Source organism: Spodoptera frugiperda, chromosome 23 (assembly GCF_023101765.2).
Source record: "Spodoptera frugiperda isolate SF20-4 chromosome 23, AGI-APGP_CSIRO_Sfru_2.0, whole genome shotgun sequence".
In the NCBI taxonomy this organism is placed as follows: Eukaryota; Metazoa; Arthropoda; class Insecta; order Lepidoptera; family Noctuidae; genus Spodoptera; species Spodoptera frugiperda.
Genome location: NC_064234.1, coordinates 8,418,777 through 8,439,925, shown reverse-complemented (window position 1 = coordinate 8,439,925; position 21,149 = coordinate 8,418,777). Strand labels below are relative to the sequence as shown.

The window sequence follows — 21,149 nt, the reverse complement described above, 5'->3', positions numbered from 1 at the left end:
ACGGTGTTGATAAGTAACAAATCATAATATGGTTTATTGAAAATTAGCGTTTGGAAGAAACAAATAACTCAATCGATATATCAAACGATACTGGCCAGTGGGAAGTAACTGGATGCCATTTGTTCGATTCGAATGCCTGACGATTGTTGGGAGGAGTGCGAGATTGCGTCACGTCCGTATCGTTGAGGTCACACCTCCTCTGGTTAGTTCAGTTGTAATGTAAATTCTATGTCAAAAGTAAGTCTACAGTCTATATTTTGTTGCCTATACTTTCTTCATAAAGTTATTTTAATTACTTGACGTCTCTATGCCTTTACTTACTTACGATTCGATTCAGAGAAATTCACTCATATAGGTACTACTTGGCTCTCGTGGTTTATTTACGAAGAATATTTAGACCCAGCACAAATTCTAAAAGTGGACTATCCCAAATTCTATTTCGAGGTCGGAAAAATCCGTTGTTTATTGACATCTGCCATCAATTAGACGTTTTAATTGTAATCTGATGTCAAACCTTTAGCAATATCGAATATCCGGTGTCTGTGAACATGGCGTAATTTTGTCGCGTTGATCCTATTAATTCATTAGAAAGGGAAGCCGATTATTATTAATTCCATTAAATTGTATTGGCAAGTCTCTGAGAGCTGTAATTAGCAGATAGATTTGATTATTGTAAATCAATGGATTAAATGTTTCAAGGCTGTTTATTCATTATTGGATATTGATATTATCGGGATAAAGATTTCTTTAAGTTGATTGAATTTTATTGTGTTTTTGATAGGTACCTATTTCAAGTACAACAGACTAAATAGATATGTGTATTCTTCGAGAGTGTTTGTTCTAGGAACAATAAAATTATTAGTTTTTAAACTGACATGGTCACTAACACTATTATTTGAACTTATGACGGGATATTTACCATATTTATTTATTTCGATGAGTTCCCGATGAGTTTTTTAGCTTTTATTTATTGTAACAATAATGTTAAACCTGTCAGTTTATCCGTGATCATGGCGCTTGCAACAGTGCCGAAATATCGGAAACTCATCGAAATAAATAAACATGGTAAATATCCAGTCATAAGTTCTAATAATAATGAAAATATTGTTTTCCAAATTTCAATAGGCTCACGTTCAACACATTATTAGGACGAAATAAAAAATGTAGATTCATCGCCAACCGAGATCACGTTGGTGGGATATACCATTAGCAAGCAAACAGGGTGTTTCAAAACCTGAAAAGAGACGTTCTAAGTGTGTCCTATTTTTAGATCGCGTGCATTGAATTGAAAAGAATCGCGTGTATAAAAGTCTAGTCTGCGCGGACCGCTAAGAAATTGTCGCCTTCAATGAAAACTCTCCATACAGTAGAGAAACACATTTGGTTTATACGTAACACCGTCCTTAGAATTTCCTTTTTAAAACACGTGGACAAGCACATATGGACACCATCACGTTATCTTATAGAACCTATCCTAAATTGTCCACTTTCTTTTCTAGATTTTCAAGTTTCAACCTTATTGTTACAATAAATAAGGCTAAAAATCTATTAACGAATTTTAGAAATTGGAGTATCTTGATCAGCTGCTAACCGTACAAATATGAAGACTAAAAACACTGAGCACTAGAATTAACATCTGGCCCCATACAAAAGCCATTTGAGCAATCATCATCAGCCGGCAGCCCCCTTCTCACACGGAGAAGGTGTAAGCATTAATCACCACGCTTGCTCTATGCGGGTTGGCAATTTCAAACATTTAGAATAATTAGAAATTATAATTCCAGGATTCTTCGTAATGTTTTCCTTCACTGTTTGCCAATGGAGTCTAATATTAATCTTAGAAAGTACATATAACTCGGAAAAGTCACACTGGTATTTGCCGTTGGTAGGTTTTGGTAGGCGTCTTAAAACTCCGGGCCACCACGACATACACGGGCCACCACCACTAGATCAATGCCACAGTTTATTTCCACATTGACATCGGATATTACTGCCCCTACGTTATTTTTTGTCTAACAACATAATTTGTCGTGAAGGACACGGGTGTAATATGTTCTCATCGCCTCGGGGGCTAGCGAGAAACCATACACATAATAAGATTTATATCTCGGTCGTTATCAGACCGTGTTTATCTACTACAGATGCGAAATAAACCTAAACAATAGCCTTAGAAACGAAAATATCTCATTTTGGGAGCAAAAAGGAAAAGTGATACTTAGGATTTCTCGGATTTATTTATGAAAACAAAATAAAAATAGTTCGCCTACTAATCTCAGTTTTCTAAACAAATCTAAGCGTAGGAGTAAGTACCTTTTACTGGATAAAGTTATTCAGTAATTTAACAAAGAATTCTAAAGCCTTTCTAAACTACTTTCTCGCGAAATCTTTAAATTCTAAATTACATAATAATTTTGAGCCAAGGCTACTTATAATATTAAAGTGCTTAATGAAACAAAAGAGCATTAAATATTAGCTTTATTCTCAACTGGTCTAATTTGATCAAATCAAATGATTATGGCCCTTTGTTACAATATTAATACCGTTGTAAACCTACAGGCCAGTTACTTCAGTACATTTTGAGCCTCAAATAAATCTTTCATTTTCATATCTAAAAGATTAAATTTCATTTCTATGCACAACTTTGTAATTTAGCCATAATTTCTTTCTTATCCTTATTCTGAGTTATTTCAGTATGATTAACGGTCGGTTTTAGTCTGGTGGATAATGAATACCCATGATGTACCAGTACCCTTGCGCTCTGATTGGTTGGTTTACTCGAGCCGGCGAATCAGAGCGCCAGACGCGCTGTCGTTTCGATTATTTTAAAGTAAAGCAAACTCATACTAAGGGTACAAATAAAAAAACGGACCTAAAAATACATAGATAGATACTGAAAATCAGTTCAATTTTTTTCTTGGATTTATTATATTAATCAGGACTTTGTAGATAGCAACTGACCCTATTCACACTCTCTTCTATTCGTATAAACAGGCCATCATTCACGACCTTAATTTTCTTTTATTTTGAACTTTGTGTTCGGTGATTTACATACTTATTCCTGTTCTTCACACTCATTTCTTTTGTCGTCGTCCGCCCCTCAAACTCTCGAGATCCAAAATTAAAATAAATATTAGCACATACAAAAAACGAGGAATAACGACTCTCCTGTCTTATTTAAGAGTTCATTAAAAAACTTTGCTCCCTTATTAATTGCGTAAAGTGATACTTGTCCGTTATCATTTTTAAAACAAACTACCTTTGGTGTGTAAGTAATTTGTTTTCATTATTTAATTAAAAAGTAGCTGGGAGCAGAGTTAATTTTGACTTTGACGCGGGGTTTTCGACAGTAGAAACAACAATTTGTCAGTGGTAAAAGTTGTTGGGGCGCTGAAGCCACAGCAGCGACCGCTAGCAAGCTGCAGTTAAACCTTTTATATAGAAAACCGCACGATAGGATAACATCAGTTAATGTTATTCTATCGTGCTTGAATAAAAGTGAAGATTATCTCGGTAAAGTGCAACCTTTTTAATCGCCTTTGTTTGTATATTCTCAAAGTCATTTATCGCCGGAAGAAATCCATTTTAGACGAGAATATAGTTCATATTATGAGCATAAACGTGAATTGCTATCTCTTCATAAATTATACAGTATATTTATATTTATAGTCTATAAATATAGACTGAGATACGCCCTAATGAACGAGTCAACGTTCAAATCAAATCAAGAGATTGATTTATTTTATTATAGACGTCTCCTGTGAATAAAACGTCAAATAAGACTCTAATATTCTTATTCCATAGTTCATTGAACTTTTTTCAATTTATGATTCAATACAGCATCATTTAATAACTACGAAGATCAAGATCAAGGTCAAATTATCTGGTTAATGTGGAAGTTTGGAATGATTGATGGAACATTAATAATTTTCTTGTACATAATTGTGTCTTTCCCATTATGGTGTTCTTATCATACATTATCAAAGTTAATTTCTGTCACATACATACTTAACATAATGAGTATAATTCTATTTACCTACTTGGTCGTGGTGGCCCGGAGGTTTAAGATGTCCGCTTCTCATGCATAAGGCTCGAAACCTTCCAACGGCAAGTAACAATGTGAGTTTTCCGACATATATATACTTTCTAAGATTATTTAAGCACCACTGACAAACGGTGAAGGAAAACATCATGAGAAAACTTGAAATTGCCAACCCGCATTGAGCAAGAGTGGTGATTAATGCTCAAACCTTCTCCGTGTGCGAAATCAAAGACAGGCTTTGGTCAGCAGTTATGCCACTTATAGGCTGTTGATGTCAAGAAAATAAACAGTAAAAAATACCTAATATCATAATCTTCATCGATAGGTACTTCAAGTTTGACTGACAGAGCTATAAAAATAAATTCCATTATAATACTCTTTTCACGTTAACGGTACAGTGAACTTTGTGGCTAGGGGTGTACCTGTATTTATAGCTCCAGGGAGGCTATAAGGAAGTGAGCGCAGGGTTGTCGCGCAGCCCAATTCTGTAGGAATGCACTTCTATCCACATTTTCCAAATTCCTTAACCGTTGGAGCAAAACGAAAACCGATATGACTTCCTCTCAATTATTGTTCGAAATAGTTCACGGTTCCGAAATTGTTTGTTATTACAAGGCTATAACACTGAAGTTATTTGGAGATTTTAATTAAGAACTGCTTATCTAAATTGAGTAAAGATATTAATTAGGACTTTCGTTTTGTATTCCCAGTCCATTGGTTGTTGGTACACAACTTATTAATTGATCTTAGATATATTAAATTAATGTTGTTTAGAGTTTGAAATCGCCAAAGCGCATTGAGCAAGCGTGGTGAATAATACTCAAACCTTCTCCGTATGAGAAGAGGCCTATGGTCAGCAGTGGCCACTTATAGGCTGTTGATGTGTGTGTGTGTTTAGAGAAGTGGTACAAACTTAAGTATACTACATATTTCAGGAAAGCAATATTTTGTCGTGGAGATTCGATATAGAATCTAAAAGCCATTAATCCTACATTGACATTTCTATTCCTGTATGAGGATTACGGATCTAACGCAGACATAATATTTCCAATACACGAGTACGAGATCTGTAATCGTAGTTCTCGAGGGTTTCAAATTGGACGCCGAAGTTAGCCGACCATAATCGAGCAAGTTACTGGCGAAGGACGGAGTCTTAAGGCAACTGTACATGTACAGCCAATACAATTCCTTTCTACTTGGTTCATAACACATGTGATGTCACTTTACCTAAGTACCTAATACTTTTTTTGAAGAGGAAGTGTCAGACTCTTACTGACTAAAAACTACCCCGTTCCTACTCCTGCTTTTTGAGCCGGGGCCCCGGTAAACCCGCTAGGTAGTCCGCAGCTCCGGGAGTACCTACCAAATGCTAATACTAACAACACCACGTAGGAAATCCAGAACAGTTTCCTATAACGACATCAGTAATATAGAATGTCATCCGCAAATATTCCGCCTATGAAAAATATCTATTTTCCCTATTCAAAGATTAGTTTTGGGTGCCTTTCCTTAACTTTGTATAGCAGAATTGGATTAGGTAGTTTTTCATTAGTTTGGTCACAGACATTGTGACTATTTTTGGGTTATTCAAATAAAAAAAAAATGTTCATTTCTTTGAATCCTGTATATAATACTAATAAAGAATACTGGATGGGTATCAGAGTGTTGTCAATCATTTCGATAAGACAGAAAATGATAAAGTAGATGGGTATCGTAAGATGGGGAATCGATCCATTATAATAAATAGCTTTATTATTTACTTGAGTCTGAATTCTGTATTCCGGTAACGGCTGGAGGTTCATAAAAAATGAAGACGTGTAGGTACGTCTCTTGGGGCAAACATTTACTGGAAATGCTATGAACAAAGTTCCGGGATTAAACGCTCATAACCCACTCACCGCTTAAATGTGTGGGGCGGACCCACCGGGCACTCGAGAGCAATCAAAACTTTAACCTAACTGCACCTACGGACGCTTTTATAAATATTCAATGTGCACGTGCATTTTATATCCCAAAAACTGAATAAAATTCTCGTTCCTCATAAAATAGAGGTACCATTGAATACGGTCGAATTAATCCCCTGCTATTGTGAAAGCTATGAACAAAAGTCTAGAAAAGACCTGACGTAAAGTCGAATTTTCGTACTATACTACCTACCCTATGTAGTTACGTGCGCTTACTGAAGAGAATGTAGAATTCTGCACGGAATAATTCAGAAGTTTATTTCGATACAAAATGTTTTATTGTCAAGTATTGTAGTTAGGTACGGTCGTTCGTCTAACTTTGGGCACGTAACTATTGAACGAGATGAAAACATACAACAAACTGTCATGGGTTTACAAACTTAACAAAAATCAGACGACATTTACTTAAGCTGTACTGGATGCAGGTATTATTTTTATATACACATCTGCAGTATGCCATAAATAATTATTTCTGCGTTGATATCTGTAAATCCAAGTTAGATTTTGATTTAGATTTCAGCCATGATCGTCCCACTGCAGGGCAAAGGCGGTAAATAAGTTATCTTTATGCAATATTTTATGACGTAACATACTTGCGGTTTAATGGTTAACCTATTCTTGTATTTCTATCTATACTATCTAAGCGTATGAGTTTACATAGCTAGACCACCAGTCTCAGACTGACGTCACACGAAGCAACACGAATCCACTGTAAGCCGAAATAAACCTAAACCTAAAAACATTGAGTACTTCGTGCTTCGTTTCTATCTATAAAGCCTACAGACGTAAATTGAATTATTGGAACTAAATTCGTAATAAAGACTCCAAAAGTTTGTGTGGACAGATCCCTACACAAAATCTTTTGTACGTCCAAAAATCCATTACAATCAGGTAAGTAAATGGAGGACCACTAAAGTAACAGTTGGGACAACAAAGCTCTTTCACAAGTGTAATTACATTAGCAAACACGTTGTTTTAGTGTTAGCTCAAAGCGGAGATTAGAAAGCCAATTCTGTTAATCTGGATTTAAGAGGAAAACATCACGGTAAACATGAATCTAGTCAGCTTTGCTGGCATCAACGCGCGACCGAATACAAAATATGATTTTAGTTTCAAAATTTCAATATATGAAGTTTCAATGTTATTATAAAGATACTTTTATGCGATTCGTTGAGCATGAAATTAAGTGTTTTATTCCGACACCGACGAAATTGCTCTATCTTAGTATTTAAAACATCATTAGTAACTGACTATTAATTTACATGTGCACTCTACTATATTTTTTATTTATTACAATAATCATATCAATGCTAATGTCACCCTATTACAACACGCAATCAATTAATTACCAATTCTCTAATCCGCACATTTTCTGGTCCACAGACAGCAACTTCGTGTTGGGCAACGCTCAGGTGCCGTGCTACCCGATCGTGTACTGCTCAGACGGGTTTTGTGAGCTGACGGGGTGGGCGCGTGCGCACATCATGCAGAAGGGCTGCGCATGCAAGTTCCTCCACGGGCCAGACACACGCGATGAACACCGTCATGAGATCGACTCCGCGCTAGAAGCAAAACACGAACTGAAACTAGAACTTATATTTTATAAGAAAAATGGTAAGTAAGAAGAAAAACACAAAACTAAACTCATGTCAAATTCATGGTCAAAAGTCAAAAAATATTTATTTCAAATAGACCAGGAAGGCACTTTTGAACGTGAAAGCAAATATTGAAATTGTCTGTCTGTCGGTCAGTCCGCTAGTGAAGCTATTTGCTCGTTCCAAAGTGTAGATTCCTATGGAGAAGAACGAGCAAGAAACTCCATAGGTTACTCTTTTTCAATCAGATTCACAATACAGTTGTTGGTTACATTGTTTCGCATTTGTTCATGCAATATAACATAGTTATTTGTTACCATAAGCGTCTTACCCTAAGCTAAGGGTATAACATCGATTTGTTACATTCTCCAGAAATCGAACAATACAATCGAATTTTCATGAGTCCTAAATAATAAGGGCAAAGTGGAACACGCTCTTCAATAAAAGCCAAGAAGTCATTGAGCTACTTTGTAACTAGTAAACCTAGATGTCCGAATTGACACTTAAAAAGCTTTCACGAGCCTCTCCAAGGGCCTTTAGTTTTCTAATCACAAGATGGTGTTGCATGAACGTTAACAACCCAGTACTTTAGTTTTTGCTAATGTTCTTATTAGGACATTATTTATTTATAGCCTTTTTATTCGGACATGAAAAAAAATATCTTAAGCTATCGGTGTGTTCTTCCATTATGACGTTAGTATAATGCAAAAATTATTTCAGAACCTTTAAAAGAAATTGTCGCTAAATCTTAACTATTAACGAAGAAAATGACAATCTTTATTAGTTCTGAAACAGCATCAGAAAAGGATTAAAATTATTACAAAACTCTACGTAATAAACATTAAACGGATTGCTACATAGCTAGGAAGTTTTCCAAACTAAATATCAAAGTATAAGTTAAATTGTATTGTATTCGTAGAAAAAATAAATTAAAGAGCTTATAAAGTTCGCACGTCCAAGTTTTCATGTTGAAGTTTAAACTTCGGAACATTTTAACTTCGCTATTACAGCAACCGTGTAAGTTATCAGTTGTAAAATCTAAAATAACTAACGGTTACTGATATATATAGCTGTAATATTGTTGTATTTCTGTCTACGATGAAAATAGAATACATAGACGATTGAATAATAATAACAACAAAAGTCGATGGCACACTGACCTAGTAATTAAATCACTGTCAAAGGACACAAAATTAAACGAACCTAAAAGTATTATGATATTTACATAATAAATTAAAAAGCACTCGCAGTCATAAAACCCTGAGTCATTAGAAGAAAGACTTTTAATTCAGCCCTCGATCCTCTGCATTTATGGCTTTGCAAAACGTCGTCCACGCCACAATCGTAAACAAAACCAATAAGAGGTTTACGATTCCATTCGACAAAATTAAACTTTTACAAGCTGCCAGCTGTTCCTCGTCGCCAGCATTAAGTGCTCCAGAACGACGCTCAACCGACACTATATTAAGGAATACTTCAACTGACGTCCGGTAAACGCTTCACGGAACATTAAAGTCGCGAAAATTGGATGCTCCATTCATACATAATCAATGTTTTGTAAGACACCGGTTTCTTCCTTTGAATCTGAACAGGAATTAACATTCATTAAACTTTACAGGATCTCCCTTTTGGTGCCTGCTCGACATCGTCCCAATTAAGAATGAGAAACGAGAAGTGGTTTTATTTCTCGCCTCGTTCAAGGATATCACCAACACGAAGATGGCCGCCATGAACACTAATGAGAACTTTGACAGCGGTGAGTGCCTTTGTAATGATGATACTTGAGACTTCTTAACAAAGTGCAACCCATAAAAATTATAACAAGTACTTTCTAAATAGTGACCTTGTCCCGAAGCCTTCTGAACACTTACTTATTGAGATGTTTTCTCGAGGATGCTGACAGTTGTGCATTTGTATTAACTCATCACTAAGCACGTTGTTCTAGTGCTATAGGTACATCTATAAGGTTGATAGCATTAGATTGAGCTCCCGTAGCTCCCCGTTGCCGTAGCGAGTTGCGAGCATCACCGCACGGTAAAGTTCCTTTACGAGTATTGTATCGTACCCACTGTGTAGACTTCTGTCATTAGAGTAGCTAGACAGGCGATAGTGCTCATTCTTTCGTGTGTTTACTAAACCAAAAGCCTAAAGTATACATATGTTCAACTTTACAATCAAAGGAAAAGAGCTTTTGTTACCTTACTTGTAGAATCTAGAATACGAAAGCTGAATTTACAAACTTTCTCTCGCCGATTGAATCAGGAAGGAAACAAAGTTTAGTTCACACCAGCCAGAATCAGCACTAGTAAGTCTGAGTAGAACATAGATAGGTAGAACTAGAGTTAGTGAGTTCCGTAGTGAATTTATGATTAAACTGTTTTTATTTGTAACAACAAATGCATCACTAAACACATTTTAAGTTAATGAAGACGAACTTACCGCCGATCTGTTAGCAAAGGACCTCGTTCAAACAAATGTATGTAGGTTCACTTACAATACATAATAATAGCATTTTTCTACTTTTTATTATATTTTAATACTTTTTATTAATAATAATATCTTTATAATAATTTAAACTGAGCAAATGCTACAAGTTTAAACGAATAAAAATGCACATTCTATTTTTAATTTGAAAAATAAATTCTTTGTATAAAATCAGATACACAGTTTTAAAGTTCCTTATTCGAAATTCTGTTAGCTGTAACGGTTACCAACAATGTCTAATAAAACTTGAAGCATTGGCTGTTTGCTCAAGTATTCAAATACCCTTTGAATACCACAAACTTGTGTATCGAATTAATTGAAACCACCCTGTATTCGATCTAACTTTTGAATAACAACAATTACTAATCCCTTGGTAGATCCAAATTGGATGAACATGTCGCCAGTTGCGTTTTACCAATTATTATTTCATGGTCAATACTTTGCCTAATATCTACATAATTATTTTAATTTGTTTACATTATTTTTTTATACTTTTGTTTTAATACTGCCTCGTTGGTCTAATGGTCGCAAATGTGACTTGTGGTTACGATATCCGATCCGAGATATTGTTGGGTTTTTGGAATCAAAAATCCGAAGTAGCTCGGAGCCTGGATTTGTACCCGCTGCATGGCACTAACCTCACCCCAGTGATGCATTACCTGCGTTGCATGAACTCATAACAAATTTAACGAACATTGGCTGTATTGTACTCCTATGCATACATTTTTCAACAAAACAGACTGTTATGTTTTTGTTTGCACATTCACAAATTCAAACATTTGTAACTGTGTATACAGGCAATTTAATAATTTATAATATCTATAAGTATCAGTAAAACCTATGGAAAATAACAAAATTGAAAAAGTGAATTGCCACCAAACCTTGTTGTAGCCCAAAAATAAAACATAGAATACACATTGGCATAATGAGTTATTTCTGCGGCCAAACGTCAACCCATCAAATATAAAAAAAAAATCTTCACAATTTAAAACTTATCTATAAAAAAAATTGCAACGTTCTTCTTTTGAAAATTAATCTTTTTCTTTCCGTTCGGCCTGTATTCAGTTACCGATTGAAACCATAGACAAATGAAAATTCACAATTACACTTTTTCTTAGCATTCACAGCATGTTTTGGAGCATGTTTGTATATTCTCTACACTTAATAAAATACAATATTTTTCTTGATTTTCCACAAACTTCAGCTAACAAACTATTTGACTTAAAAGTTACACTACGAGTTTTATATGTTTACCAATTTTCGAACTTTAGTGCGAACATAATGTACTTAATCTTGTGTAAATGGCAAAATAAATAATATATTTTGTGAGGGATGCTAAAGTTGAATGTCCTTTGTATTTTAGGTTCATTTTTGTACCTACAAGCTGAATATTTCATGAGACTTAATGCGTTGGTGTTATTGTGTTAAATTTATTGTTAAGCATTTTAGACGAGCTAATGTTTTCAAATAAATTATAAAATGCAAACTTGTTTTCGTAAATATTTCAATGTGATGTCAGTAATACTGTGATCTGTATTATTTAAAAAGTAAATAAAGTTATTTTTTCTCTGTGGTATCTATAGCTAACAATGAGATACCATATTTCCCTCGTTTTCTAATATAATATAATACATACCTATTGTAACAAATGTATCAAAAATGTATTTCTTTACATCTAAACAATAAGGATATGGTATGAAGAAAAACGATAGATAAAGAAAGCATTACATATTTGTTAAACATTACACAAGTAAGTCGTAGTTTCAATCAGCTTAATGTTAATCCGTATTCATTCATGTAATTCAGGAAATTAATTCCTTCAATAAATTGTAGAATAATCGTATTATTTCAATAAAGAATATAAAACGCTTAACTTGCAAAACACTTCAAGAACAAAGAAGTATAAGTAGTTTTAAAATGTTTAGAATTTCCATAATACAAATCCAAAAGTTTCTTAGTAAACCGCATGGCTCATTATTACAATAATGGGCGAAACGGGAACATTTTCTTTTAATGATCTCAATTTAGGAACTAACCTAAACAGCCCCGTATACTAATGACTACCGAGTGTGGCCATTTTGTGTAATTACAAAAAGTTTTCAAGTTAGAAGAGTGCTTGTGCACAAATTGGGGATTAAGTGATCCGTCCCTCACTGATTGTAGGTACTCTTAAATACCTTTTTCCTTTAATGGCATTTTTATGTAAAAATTGGATTAATTAATTATGTGTTTGTTTGAAATTGAAATTATTCACTTTTTTCAAAGGTAGGTTATTGAACTAATTAGATATATACAGAGTGGCTTTTCATTGTTTCATTAAAGCCATTGTTTGCGTATAAAATCTTCAGTGCATTTATTATGATTTAGTAGCTCTACAAATAATAGAATACATAAGCAATAATTACTTTAACTAGAAATGCCTAGATAGCATTTTATTTGCGACTTTTAGTTACAATACAAAACAGTAAAATTCTATACAAGCTACATTTTAGTTTCAATTTAAAATAGATAAATTAGCTCTTACCCCTCGCTTACTCGGGCTTTGAAAATTTTATCTTTAATTTCTATTCTACTCCTTTTTCATGATTGTGGTAATGTTTGTCACCAATTTCTGTTTTTGGAAACGTTTCTTTTATTTGTCTCGCAGGATTATGATCTTCAAATATTTCAATTACGTCGCACTGTAGGCTGCTTGGTACTCGCTTACTTTTATTTCTGGCGACATTCTGCTTTTGATACAAACACGCGAAAGTTCCAAATCGTAATAATCGTAATAACCGCATCATTAACTTTACTATCGGTCCTTATCATCACTGTGTTTGTATATTAATAAAGTTTTATCTGGGCCGCTTTGTTTGCCGGCACATGAATAGAAATAACCTAATAAATAATTCAATCAAAGTTTTCACATTATAAAACCGATAATTTTATACTTCGCTATTTCGAACTTTCGCGGTATCAAAGCAGCATTACTGCCTACTTATGAGATTTTCTTATATACAATCTGAAAAGATAATTCTTGTATCTAATTTACTCCGGTATATTTTCCTCAGAACTCGCTTTCATTTCAAATATTTTCACTTCAGTGATTTGCAACAAATTAGGTAAATTTTAATTATGAGAACATCAAGAAATGTCTTTCATACGGATTTATAAGAAAATCATTGAAGAGGCAAAGTTTCCTCATAATAAGTAGAGATTACTCGTAGCCGGTACTCGGCCAGTGGTCCACTGTGTAACAGGGTGGTTTATGCATGCAGGAGCCGCGGTGCGGCCTTCGGCTGGCGTGGTCACTCTAGCGTTATCCCCATTTGTACCCGCAGCGGCACTCTTGGGCGCCCGGTTCCGCGCTGAATCTAGTTGCCTACTTCCAGACCCGAATGGCAATCTTGACCCCGAAGCGCCGTCGCCCGCGAACATGGGCAGGCGACGCTCTAGGGCGGTACTATACCAGCTTTCAGGACATTATAAACCGGATAAAATGAAGACGAAACTAAAACTCAACAATGTTAGTAAGGTAAACTTTATTTTATACCGAGGGACGTATTTAGTTTTCCGCTACAGTAGATGGGTACTCGGGTGGCCGCATCCGCTCCTTCCGGTTTGGGACGGCCCGAGTACTCGAAAACTTTCATTCATAAAATATGCTTGGGATGCCGAAATAATTTTAATAAAACAGTTGAATTTTAAGAGCTGCAATAAAATTATGTAAATTATTTCAGAATCTATTACACTCATCGGACCCTCCGCTGCCTGAATATAAAACGTCGGCATTAAAAAAGTCTAGATTTATAATTTCTCACTACGGGGTGTTCAAAACATTTTGGGATTGGCTGATCCTCATAGCCACGTTTTATGTGGCAGTAGTGGTTCCGTACAATGCCAGTTTCGTTGACGAAGGCCACCCCAGGATAAGTGTGACGAGTGATGTCGTGGTAGAAGCGCTCTTCATTATCGGTAAATCACTTCACTAACTTTTTAATATCCTATGACGGAAAGTTTTACACTTGATGTATGCGTTTTGCAGATATAGTGCTCAATTTCCGAACGACATTTGTGAGTAAGAAAGGCGAAGTAGTCTCTGATTCTAAGGCGATAGCCCTTAATTACATCCGGAGCTGGTTTGTGGTGGATCTCCTGGCGGCGCTGCCGTTTGACCTACTTTATGCGTCCGACGTGTACAGCGGGGCGGTGAGTTAACACGACCGACTAATTAACTAACAACGTTATTATTTATTTATTGTTCTAACCAAAACAACTTGTATTTTAGTGAGCGACCGTTTTACAATTTGCTGTACCTTGTAAAGGTCCTTTTGTTTTGAAGTATGTTATAATTAAATAGTTGCTTTGTTCGTACAGGAGTCGACACACGGAAATGTGCATTTAGTGAAATTAACAAGACTGTTACGACTGGCCCGGCTGCTGCAGAAGATGGATCGATACTCGCAATACTCGGCTTTGATACTGACGTTATTAATGCTCTCTTTCACTTTGCTGGCTCATTGGCTCGCTTGCATTTGGTTCATAATAGCAGACAAGGAAATTGAAATTCATAAGAACGAGAGTTGGGACTTAGGTAATTGCGCATTGAATTATTTTAAGTAGATATTTAATAAAGTAGTTTTCTCGTGATATTATTAATACATTAAATAATTTTCAGTACGTATAATTGAATACAAAATGTAACTAATGATAAATGTGCCTCTCTACCAACCAACAAAAAGATTTTCGATTTACACAAACTTCAACGGTTCGATACATCAATGAGATTCTCAGAGATGAAACTTTTTATTACTTCGTTTAATTCTAGGATGGATAAACAATCTGGCGGAGAGGTTGAAAGTGCCGATTCCTAACATTTCACACAGCGAGAGCTATGTGACGGCACTTTATTTCACGTGTTCATCTCTTACGAGTGTGGGCTTCGGTAATGTGTCTGCCAATACACTCGCGGAGAAGATCTTCAGCATCATCACCATGTTGATCGGAGGTAAAGGGTTTGTCTATATAATTACTATGTATATAATACATGAACAATGTAGTTTTACACCTTCACGTCTCTCATTATTGTGAATAAAGAATCATAACTCAATGTATATAATACATTACATACTCTCCAGATTCTTTGTTCGCAACATTCTGCTTAATTTAAACTGACATAATCTAATTTGGGACCGTCCCCAATATATTGAAGTGGACCATAATGTAGATTAATATCAAGCACTTATACGGCCGTTCTAAAATACACCATAATTAACGATTTAATTATGAAATATTGCACGTAGTTAATAACACTGATAAATATTTGCGGTGTGCAAATAATAATGAGCTTGAAACCACAGCGAGAGCCTCGTAATCACTTTATGAAACTATAAAACGTGTTGGTGAAACGTGTCAAGTATTAAATAGCTCACAATTGTACCGTTTTAGCACTGATGCACGCTGTAGTGTTTGGTAACGTGACGGCTATCATCCAGCGAATGTACTCGCGCCGCTCCATGTATCAAAGCAAGTGGCGCGATCTCAAAGACTTTCTCACCATAAACCAAGTACCGAAGGAGCTAAAGCAACGGATGCAAGACTACTTCCAGACCATGTGGTCGTTAAATCACGGCATCGATATACATGAGGTAAATTATTTATGCCTGGATGGCTTGTCTCGTCACTAAGAGCGTATATTTTGTGTCGAACACGTGTGTGAACATCATTTTTCTTTGTAAATCTTTGAGTCACGTTGGTAATTTTATAAGCTTCCTTTCCAAACTATTATTTTTATTAAAGTCAGCCCACGCTTGGTAACTAGTTTAGTATTAAAATAAAAACACTGTTAAAAAATACATGATTTAACACACGCCAGTGAGGAAATATGGTGATACTCAGATAAGATAACTCTGCTTTGAAGTTCGTCCGAACTCCAAACGAGTTAAATGGCCTGGAAACGAAATATAATGCGATAAACTTAATCTCTTTAGCTCTGCTACATTTTTTAAATATATTTTTTCTAAACCCTTTACATTTTTGGGGTCCCGTGACCAAAGGACGCTTAAGAGGATATCCCATAGAATTACCACTAAGCCTCAAGGCCAATGACCTCCCAAATGAACAACATATACATTTTAAAGGATCATGTTTAGCTTTATCTGCATGGAAATGTTCAAAATTTACGATTTGGTACAGTACCTTCAGTGCGAGAATGACTCGTCCTTACCCGAGTTAATAAAATCTCATTTACATGTAAGGAAGGAAAGGACTTACGTCAATGCAAATCTAGGTTGCCACTTTGAAGTCATATGAGAAAATACATATTTCCTGTAGCTTTATTTGAAGGGTTTGTTTATTTTTAGACTCTGAAAGAATTTCCCGAAGAGTTGAGGGGCGATGTGTCTTTACATTTACATCGGGAGATATTATCTCTTCCCATATTTGAGTCGGCTTCGCAAGGTTGTCTTAAGCTGCTGTCTTTACACATTCGGAACAACTTTTGTGCCCCCGGCGAGTACCTGGTCCACAAAGGGGACGCGCTAACGTACATCTACTACATATGCAACGGTTCCATGGAGGTGATGCAGAATGAGATGGTCGTCGCTATACTGGGTGAGTTCCACAACAAACGAACCCTTTGTTCTTACGTCACATTCATCTACTCCCTTTCTTCTACCACACGAACGTTCGTAAATATTAACACGTCGTTTATTAAATAGGTAAAGGAGATTTGGTGGGTTGCGATATGAATACCCATTTGCAAGCTTACAACGGTACGGGTTCGTCCCACCCGCAAGGGAATAATCCTGATGTTGTGGTCAAATCGAGCAGCGATGTTAAGGTGAACTGAATTATTTATTAATCAAACGCTTTCAAAATATTTTAGGAATCATTGGAAAATTATCATTTATGTTATGTTCAACAGGCTCTAACCTACTGTGACTTAAAATGCATACACATGGGTGGTTTGGCTGAAGCTTTGCGACTATACCCTGAGTACCAGCAAGAGTTCATTCATGATATACAGCACGACCTCACGTACAACTTACGGGAAGGCTATGAGGCTGAAGCTGAGTCTGATGGCAATGGACATCCATCCCTCACGCTACCATCAATATCGGAGGACGACGAGAACGCTGCGGAGGACACAGCACTCACGCCCAAAAAACTGCCCGTGTCAAACACAAACAGCCCTCGGCATACAAAATTCAGGTTCTAAACAACGCCCATAAAAATAATTCCTGAGCTAAATTATTACACCGTGTTCTGTTTTATACACCTATCAAAGCAAATGGTTTTCTATTGTTCTCCTTCTGAACGAAATTCTGTTGTTTGTTATATTATTTTTGTCTGAGGGTTCGAAAATACCTTTATTTTATTTGAATATGTTTTAGTACATTGTGCTCTGAACTTTATGTTTATGATGAATATTTTCAGGACTGATGGTCAGCCGCGGCTTTCACATAGAGAATTACGTGAAAGAATAGAAAGACAGCGGTCTATAGCAACGCCGAAAATATCTAGAGCCGACTCTTTGGAGGGACTCAATTTAGAAGTACACAACACAAGGTCGTCTGTAGACAGGCTTGACACCCAGGTATCGAGCTTGCATCACGACGTAGCGGCGCTCAGCATGGAGGCAAGTAACAATGACGTCACGTTTCAAATAATCTCACGTCGACCCGTTTGTCACCAGTCGCGTGACGCAGATCCTTAATAATGCAATGATATCATGCAGCCTTCGCAAAAGGATGTGCTATGAGCACAACCTCATTTGCCGACTTCATAGGACGATCTAATAACAAATTTGTTTATAAACTATTTCAAACCGGTTGTTTAAAATAGTTCCAAATAGTTTGAAGCTGAGCTGGTTAGAATTCTCGTAAAATTGTGTACACTTCAAACTTGGAGCTGTTAAACTTTAGTGCTTTGATCGAAGGTCACAATAATTAAGGAGTATTTATACGTTTGTATCAGGTTCGCCACGCCATCCAAGCGTTGCAAGAAATGACAGCACCCACAGGATGGCACGCAGCACATTCCAATCCCAATCTCCAGTGGAACGCTCCACCGAACCAGTTGGCTCGGAGCTGTAGTCATCCGCCTGATGTCTTCTGTTGGGATCAGGTTCGTAAAACAACAAAATCAAATCATTATAGACATTATTATTACAAGACTTCTACTGTTCTTGATATAACCGATAATTGTTTGTCCAACAGCAAGAACGACCTCTCACGCCAGAGAGGCCGAAAGTACACAAGACTACACAAACTGAGCCTTTCCTGCACCTGGTCACGCAGTACATAATGGAGCACCCAGCTACCGTGATGTTGCTGCTGGGCATCGACCCGATGGCGAACCTAGCGCCCGTCATGCCAGGCACGGTGGACTACTACACAGACACACGAGGTCGACGACCCAGCACATTGGAGCAGATCATAGAATCGGAGGCAGGCAGCCAGACACCATCTAGCACGACAAGCGAGAAGTTCGAACCAGTAAGAAGTCCCAGTGGAAGTGTGAAAGACCTAGAAGTGTCAATAGAGAATGAAGTAAAGAAACCGCCAGAAAAAGAAACGTTAAATGCGACTATGAGACGCAGCAGGTACTCAACCAGTGACTTGTGCGAGGCTTCGGAACGGCTGCTCGCCACACGCTCCACGCACCCCAGCACGCGCAGCCTCAAGTTTAACATCAACAGCTAAGTTAATGATTCCATTTCGTCTTAATATATGCTCATTAGTCTTTAGTCTTCAAATAATAAATGCCATTAGTTTAATTGTACATTTGGTTACCTTAAATTCTATCTTATAAGTGTATTTTGTTTTGTAAAACAACCTTTGTATTTTATCACTACTTCTTGATCAACGAAATCTATCTATATCATTACGAATATCTTCTAGTTAGTATGTTTGGCTAGATCATCATACTGAACGATTGTACATATCAAGTTTACGAGAAGTTGTATTGTTAGTTTAGTTTGTAATTCTACTTTATCTAGTCACTGTTTAGGCTTAACGAAAGAGAGAGAAGTTGGGAAAATATTTGGGTCCGATGTATAAGAATTTGCTTTGATGAAATATTGAAGGGCAAGACGCATTTGTTGCATATTTGTGTACGAATAGATTAATTATTTTGTGGTCTTCAGGCAAACCGGCTTTTAAATATTAACGGTTTTCTTATAGTCCGTACAGTTCTTACGTTAGACTTTCATCCCGATACGATATTGCTGGTCATTCATCACCAATCGGGATGAATTATAGCCCCATTTACATTACACATGTATGAAGAAATCACCTTAAAACGGCTTTGTAAACATTTTAAAGCGTTTATGTCATACATTTACCCATATTGTCGATAAGATAGTTCTCTATTTTATAATGCCTTTTAAAATATTACCGTCAATTCGGTGTGTTTATGTAAGACAATACTAAGCATAAATCATCTTCGTACCAAATCTCCCTCTGATCTCAAAATACGTTTTATATCTATGTATAGAAACACGATGTGGTCTTCCTTTGAAGTTATTAGTAGCCAGTAAACTAACTCCTTGATATGTATTATGAGTTAGATAACTGGGACTTGTGAACTATAACTTCGTGCCAAATACCTGTATTGTCCGTGACAATTTCGGAAAATAATGAACGATGTCTATTGTCATAATGTAGAACAAATTATTAATTTAATAATTAATAGAAGAACAATTTTTACTCGGACATTGTAAGCCCTCTCCTTTGTGACCAAATTAGTGTAATGAAGAGAACATTATTTAAAAAAAATGTTTAATTAAGTGATACCTAAAACATTTTATAGAAGTAAATATTCTGAGAATTTTTCCATAGGCACTGTCTTTTAACGCATATTTTATGATAGCTGTGTTAATTGGATTAATGAGGTAGAGATATGAACCTTGAAGTGTTCATCAAATCTGATGCTCTAATAATGTATTTGCTCCTTATAAAGGTTTATTATAATGACTAGAACATTTTGAAGAATGTCTCAATTCACGTAAAGTAGAAGTAACACCACACACGACGTAGGCGTCACGTAATGAGGAAAACCCCTTCTCAACATTTTTTTATGATATTCCAAAACATAATTAATACTAGTTCATTTACCCGATGATAAACAACGGTGGAATAAGAACAAAATATGATATTACAGAGATGACAGCTAATTAGTGGAACCCAATAACAGTAGATGTTGTATATATCGTCTGAACCTGTTTGTAAGCAATACACCTACCTAGTAGTCCTAGCATAATTGTTATTTTATGTTTCAAACATACTTCTATAGTCTAAGTAGATAGAGATTGTTAGATAAATATTTTTGCCTCATAATGATTCATAATAATTGGTATAAATATGAACTCTAAATATATTTGTAATTAGGCATATTATTATGTGTTGACTTCGGGTGTAGCGGAATAAAACAAGTTGTTTATGGACCTGTATTGCAGGAACAATACACTATGAATTTTATTATTAATAAATGTAAATTCTAGTAGAGAAATTAAATTCAAATATTATCTTTGATAATAAATTGTTATAAGAACGGAAACGCTTACTAGAATAATAAATGTGGTGTACGTTGAATAGAACCCATGAATGTGATATGATGTTAAACACGTGCAGTGCCTAAAATCTCATTTATTTATTTATTTACTTAATTAATCTGTATCTTTTATTAAAATCTAAACTATTTTACTAAACGTTATGATTACGCATACGTTTTGAAAATATTTTGTACATATTGAAACTTAATCTTGTAGTACAAACTATTAGTTACCATAAAGTTTAATAAAGACAAATCGATGTTGAACACAGTGTTTCATTTTATTATAACTTTCGTGAGACATACTAAATTAATTATTATGTTATCGGCTTACTGACGTAACTGTTTGACGAGGAACTCGACTAGTTTCAAGCCATGCTAGAGGCTCATATTCAATATGAGCCTGACTAGTTCTTGACTAATTTCAAAATGAAACTAGTCGAGTTCCTCGTCAAACAGTTACGTGAGTAAGCCGATAACATAATAATTAATACAGTGTTTTATTGTTTTAGATTAAGATATACGACTCCG

General features: G+C 35.7%; 1 protein-coding gene across 9 annotated transcripts in view; it reads left to right on the top strand.

Annotated features, from left to right (window-relative positions):
• The window catches only part of LOC118267077 (potassium voltage-gated channel subfamily H member 8), a 90,986-nt gene extending 70,101 nt beyond the window's left edge, over window positions 1–20,885 (top strand). For 4 of the 9 annotated variants that reach the window (XM_050703107.1, XM_050703109.1, XM_050703110.1 and 1 more), the window contains exons 4-17: window positions 7,387–7,617; window positions 9,217–9,354; window positions 13,343–13,599; window positions 13,805–14,039; window positions 14,110–14,273; window positions 14,442–14,658; window positions 14,893–15,072; window positions 15,513–15,712; window positions 16,427–16,676; window positions 16,784–16,905; window positions 16,990–17,276; window positions 17,502–17,703; window positions 18,042–18,191; window positions 18,284–20,885. In XM_050703107.1, the coding sequence (XP_050559064.1) occupies window positions 7,387–7,617; window positions 9,217–9,354; window positions 13,343–13,599; window positions 13,805–14,039; window positions 14,110–14,273; window positions 14,442–14,658; window positions 14,893–15,072; window positions 15,513–15,712; window positions 16,427–16,676; window positions 16,784–16,905; window positions 16,990–17,276; window positions 17,502–17,703; window positions 18,042–18,191; window positions 18,284–18,769 (3,119 nt within the window). In that variant the 3' untranslated portion in view covers window positions 18,770–20,885. The remainder of the gene's footprint in view (window positions 1–7,386; window positions 7,618–9,216; window positions 9,355–13,342; window positions 13,600–13,804; window positions 14,040–14,109; window positions 14,274–14,441; window positions 14,659–14,892; window positions 15,073–15,512; window positions 15,713–16,426; window positions 16,677–16,783; window positions 16,906–16,989; window positions 17,277–17,501; window positions 17,704–18,041; window positions 18,192–18,283) is intronic. The other 5 variants (XM_050703114.1, XM_050703115.1, XM_050703113.1 and 2 more) reach the window with 5 other exon arrangements.
• Window positions 20,886–21,149: the final 264 nt, after the last annotated feature.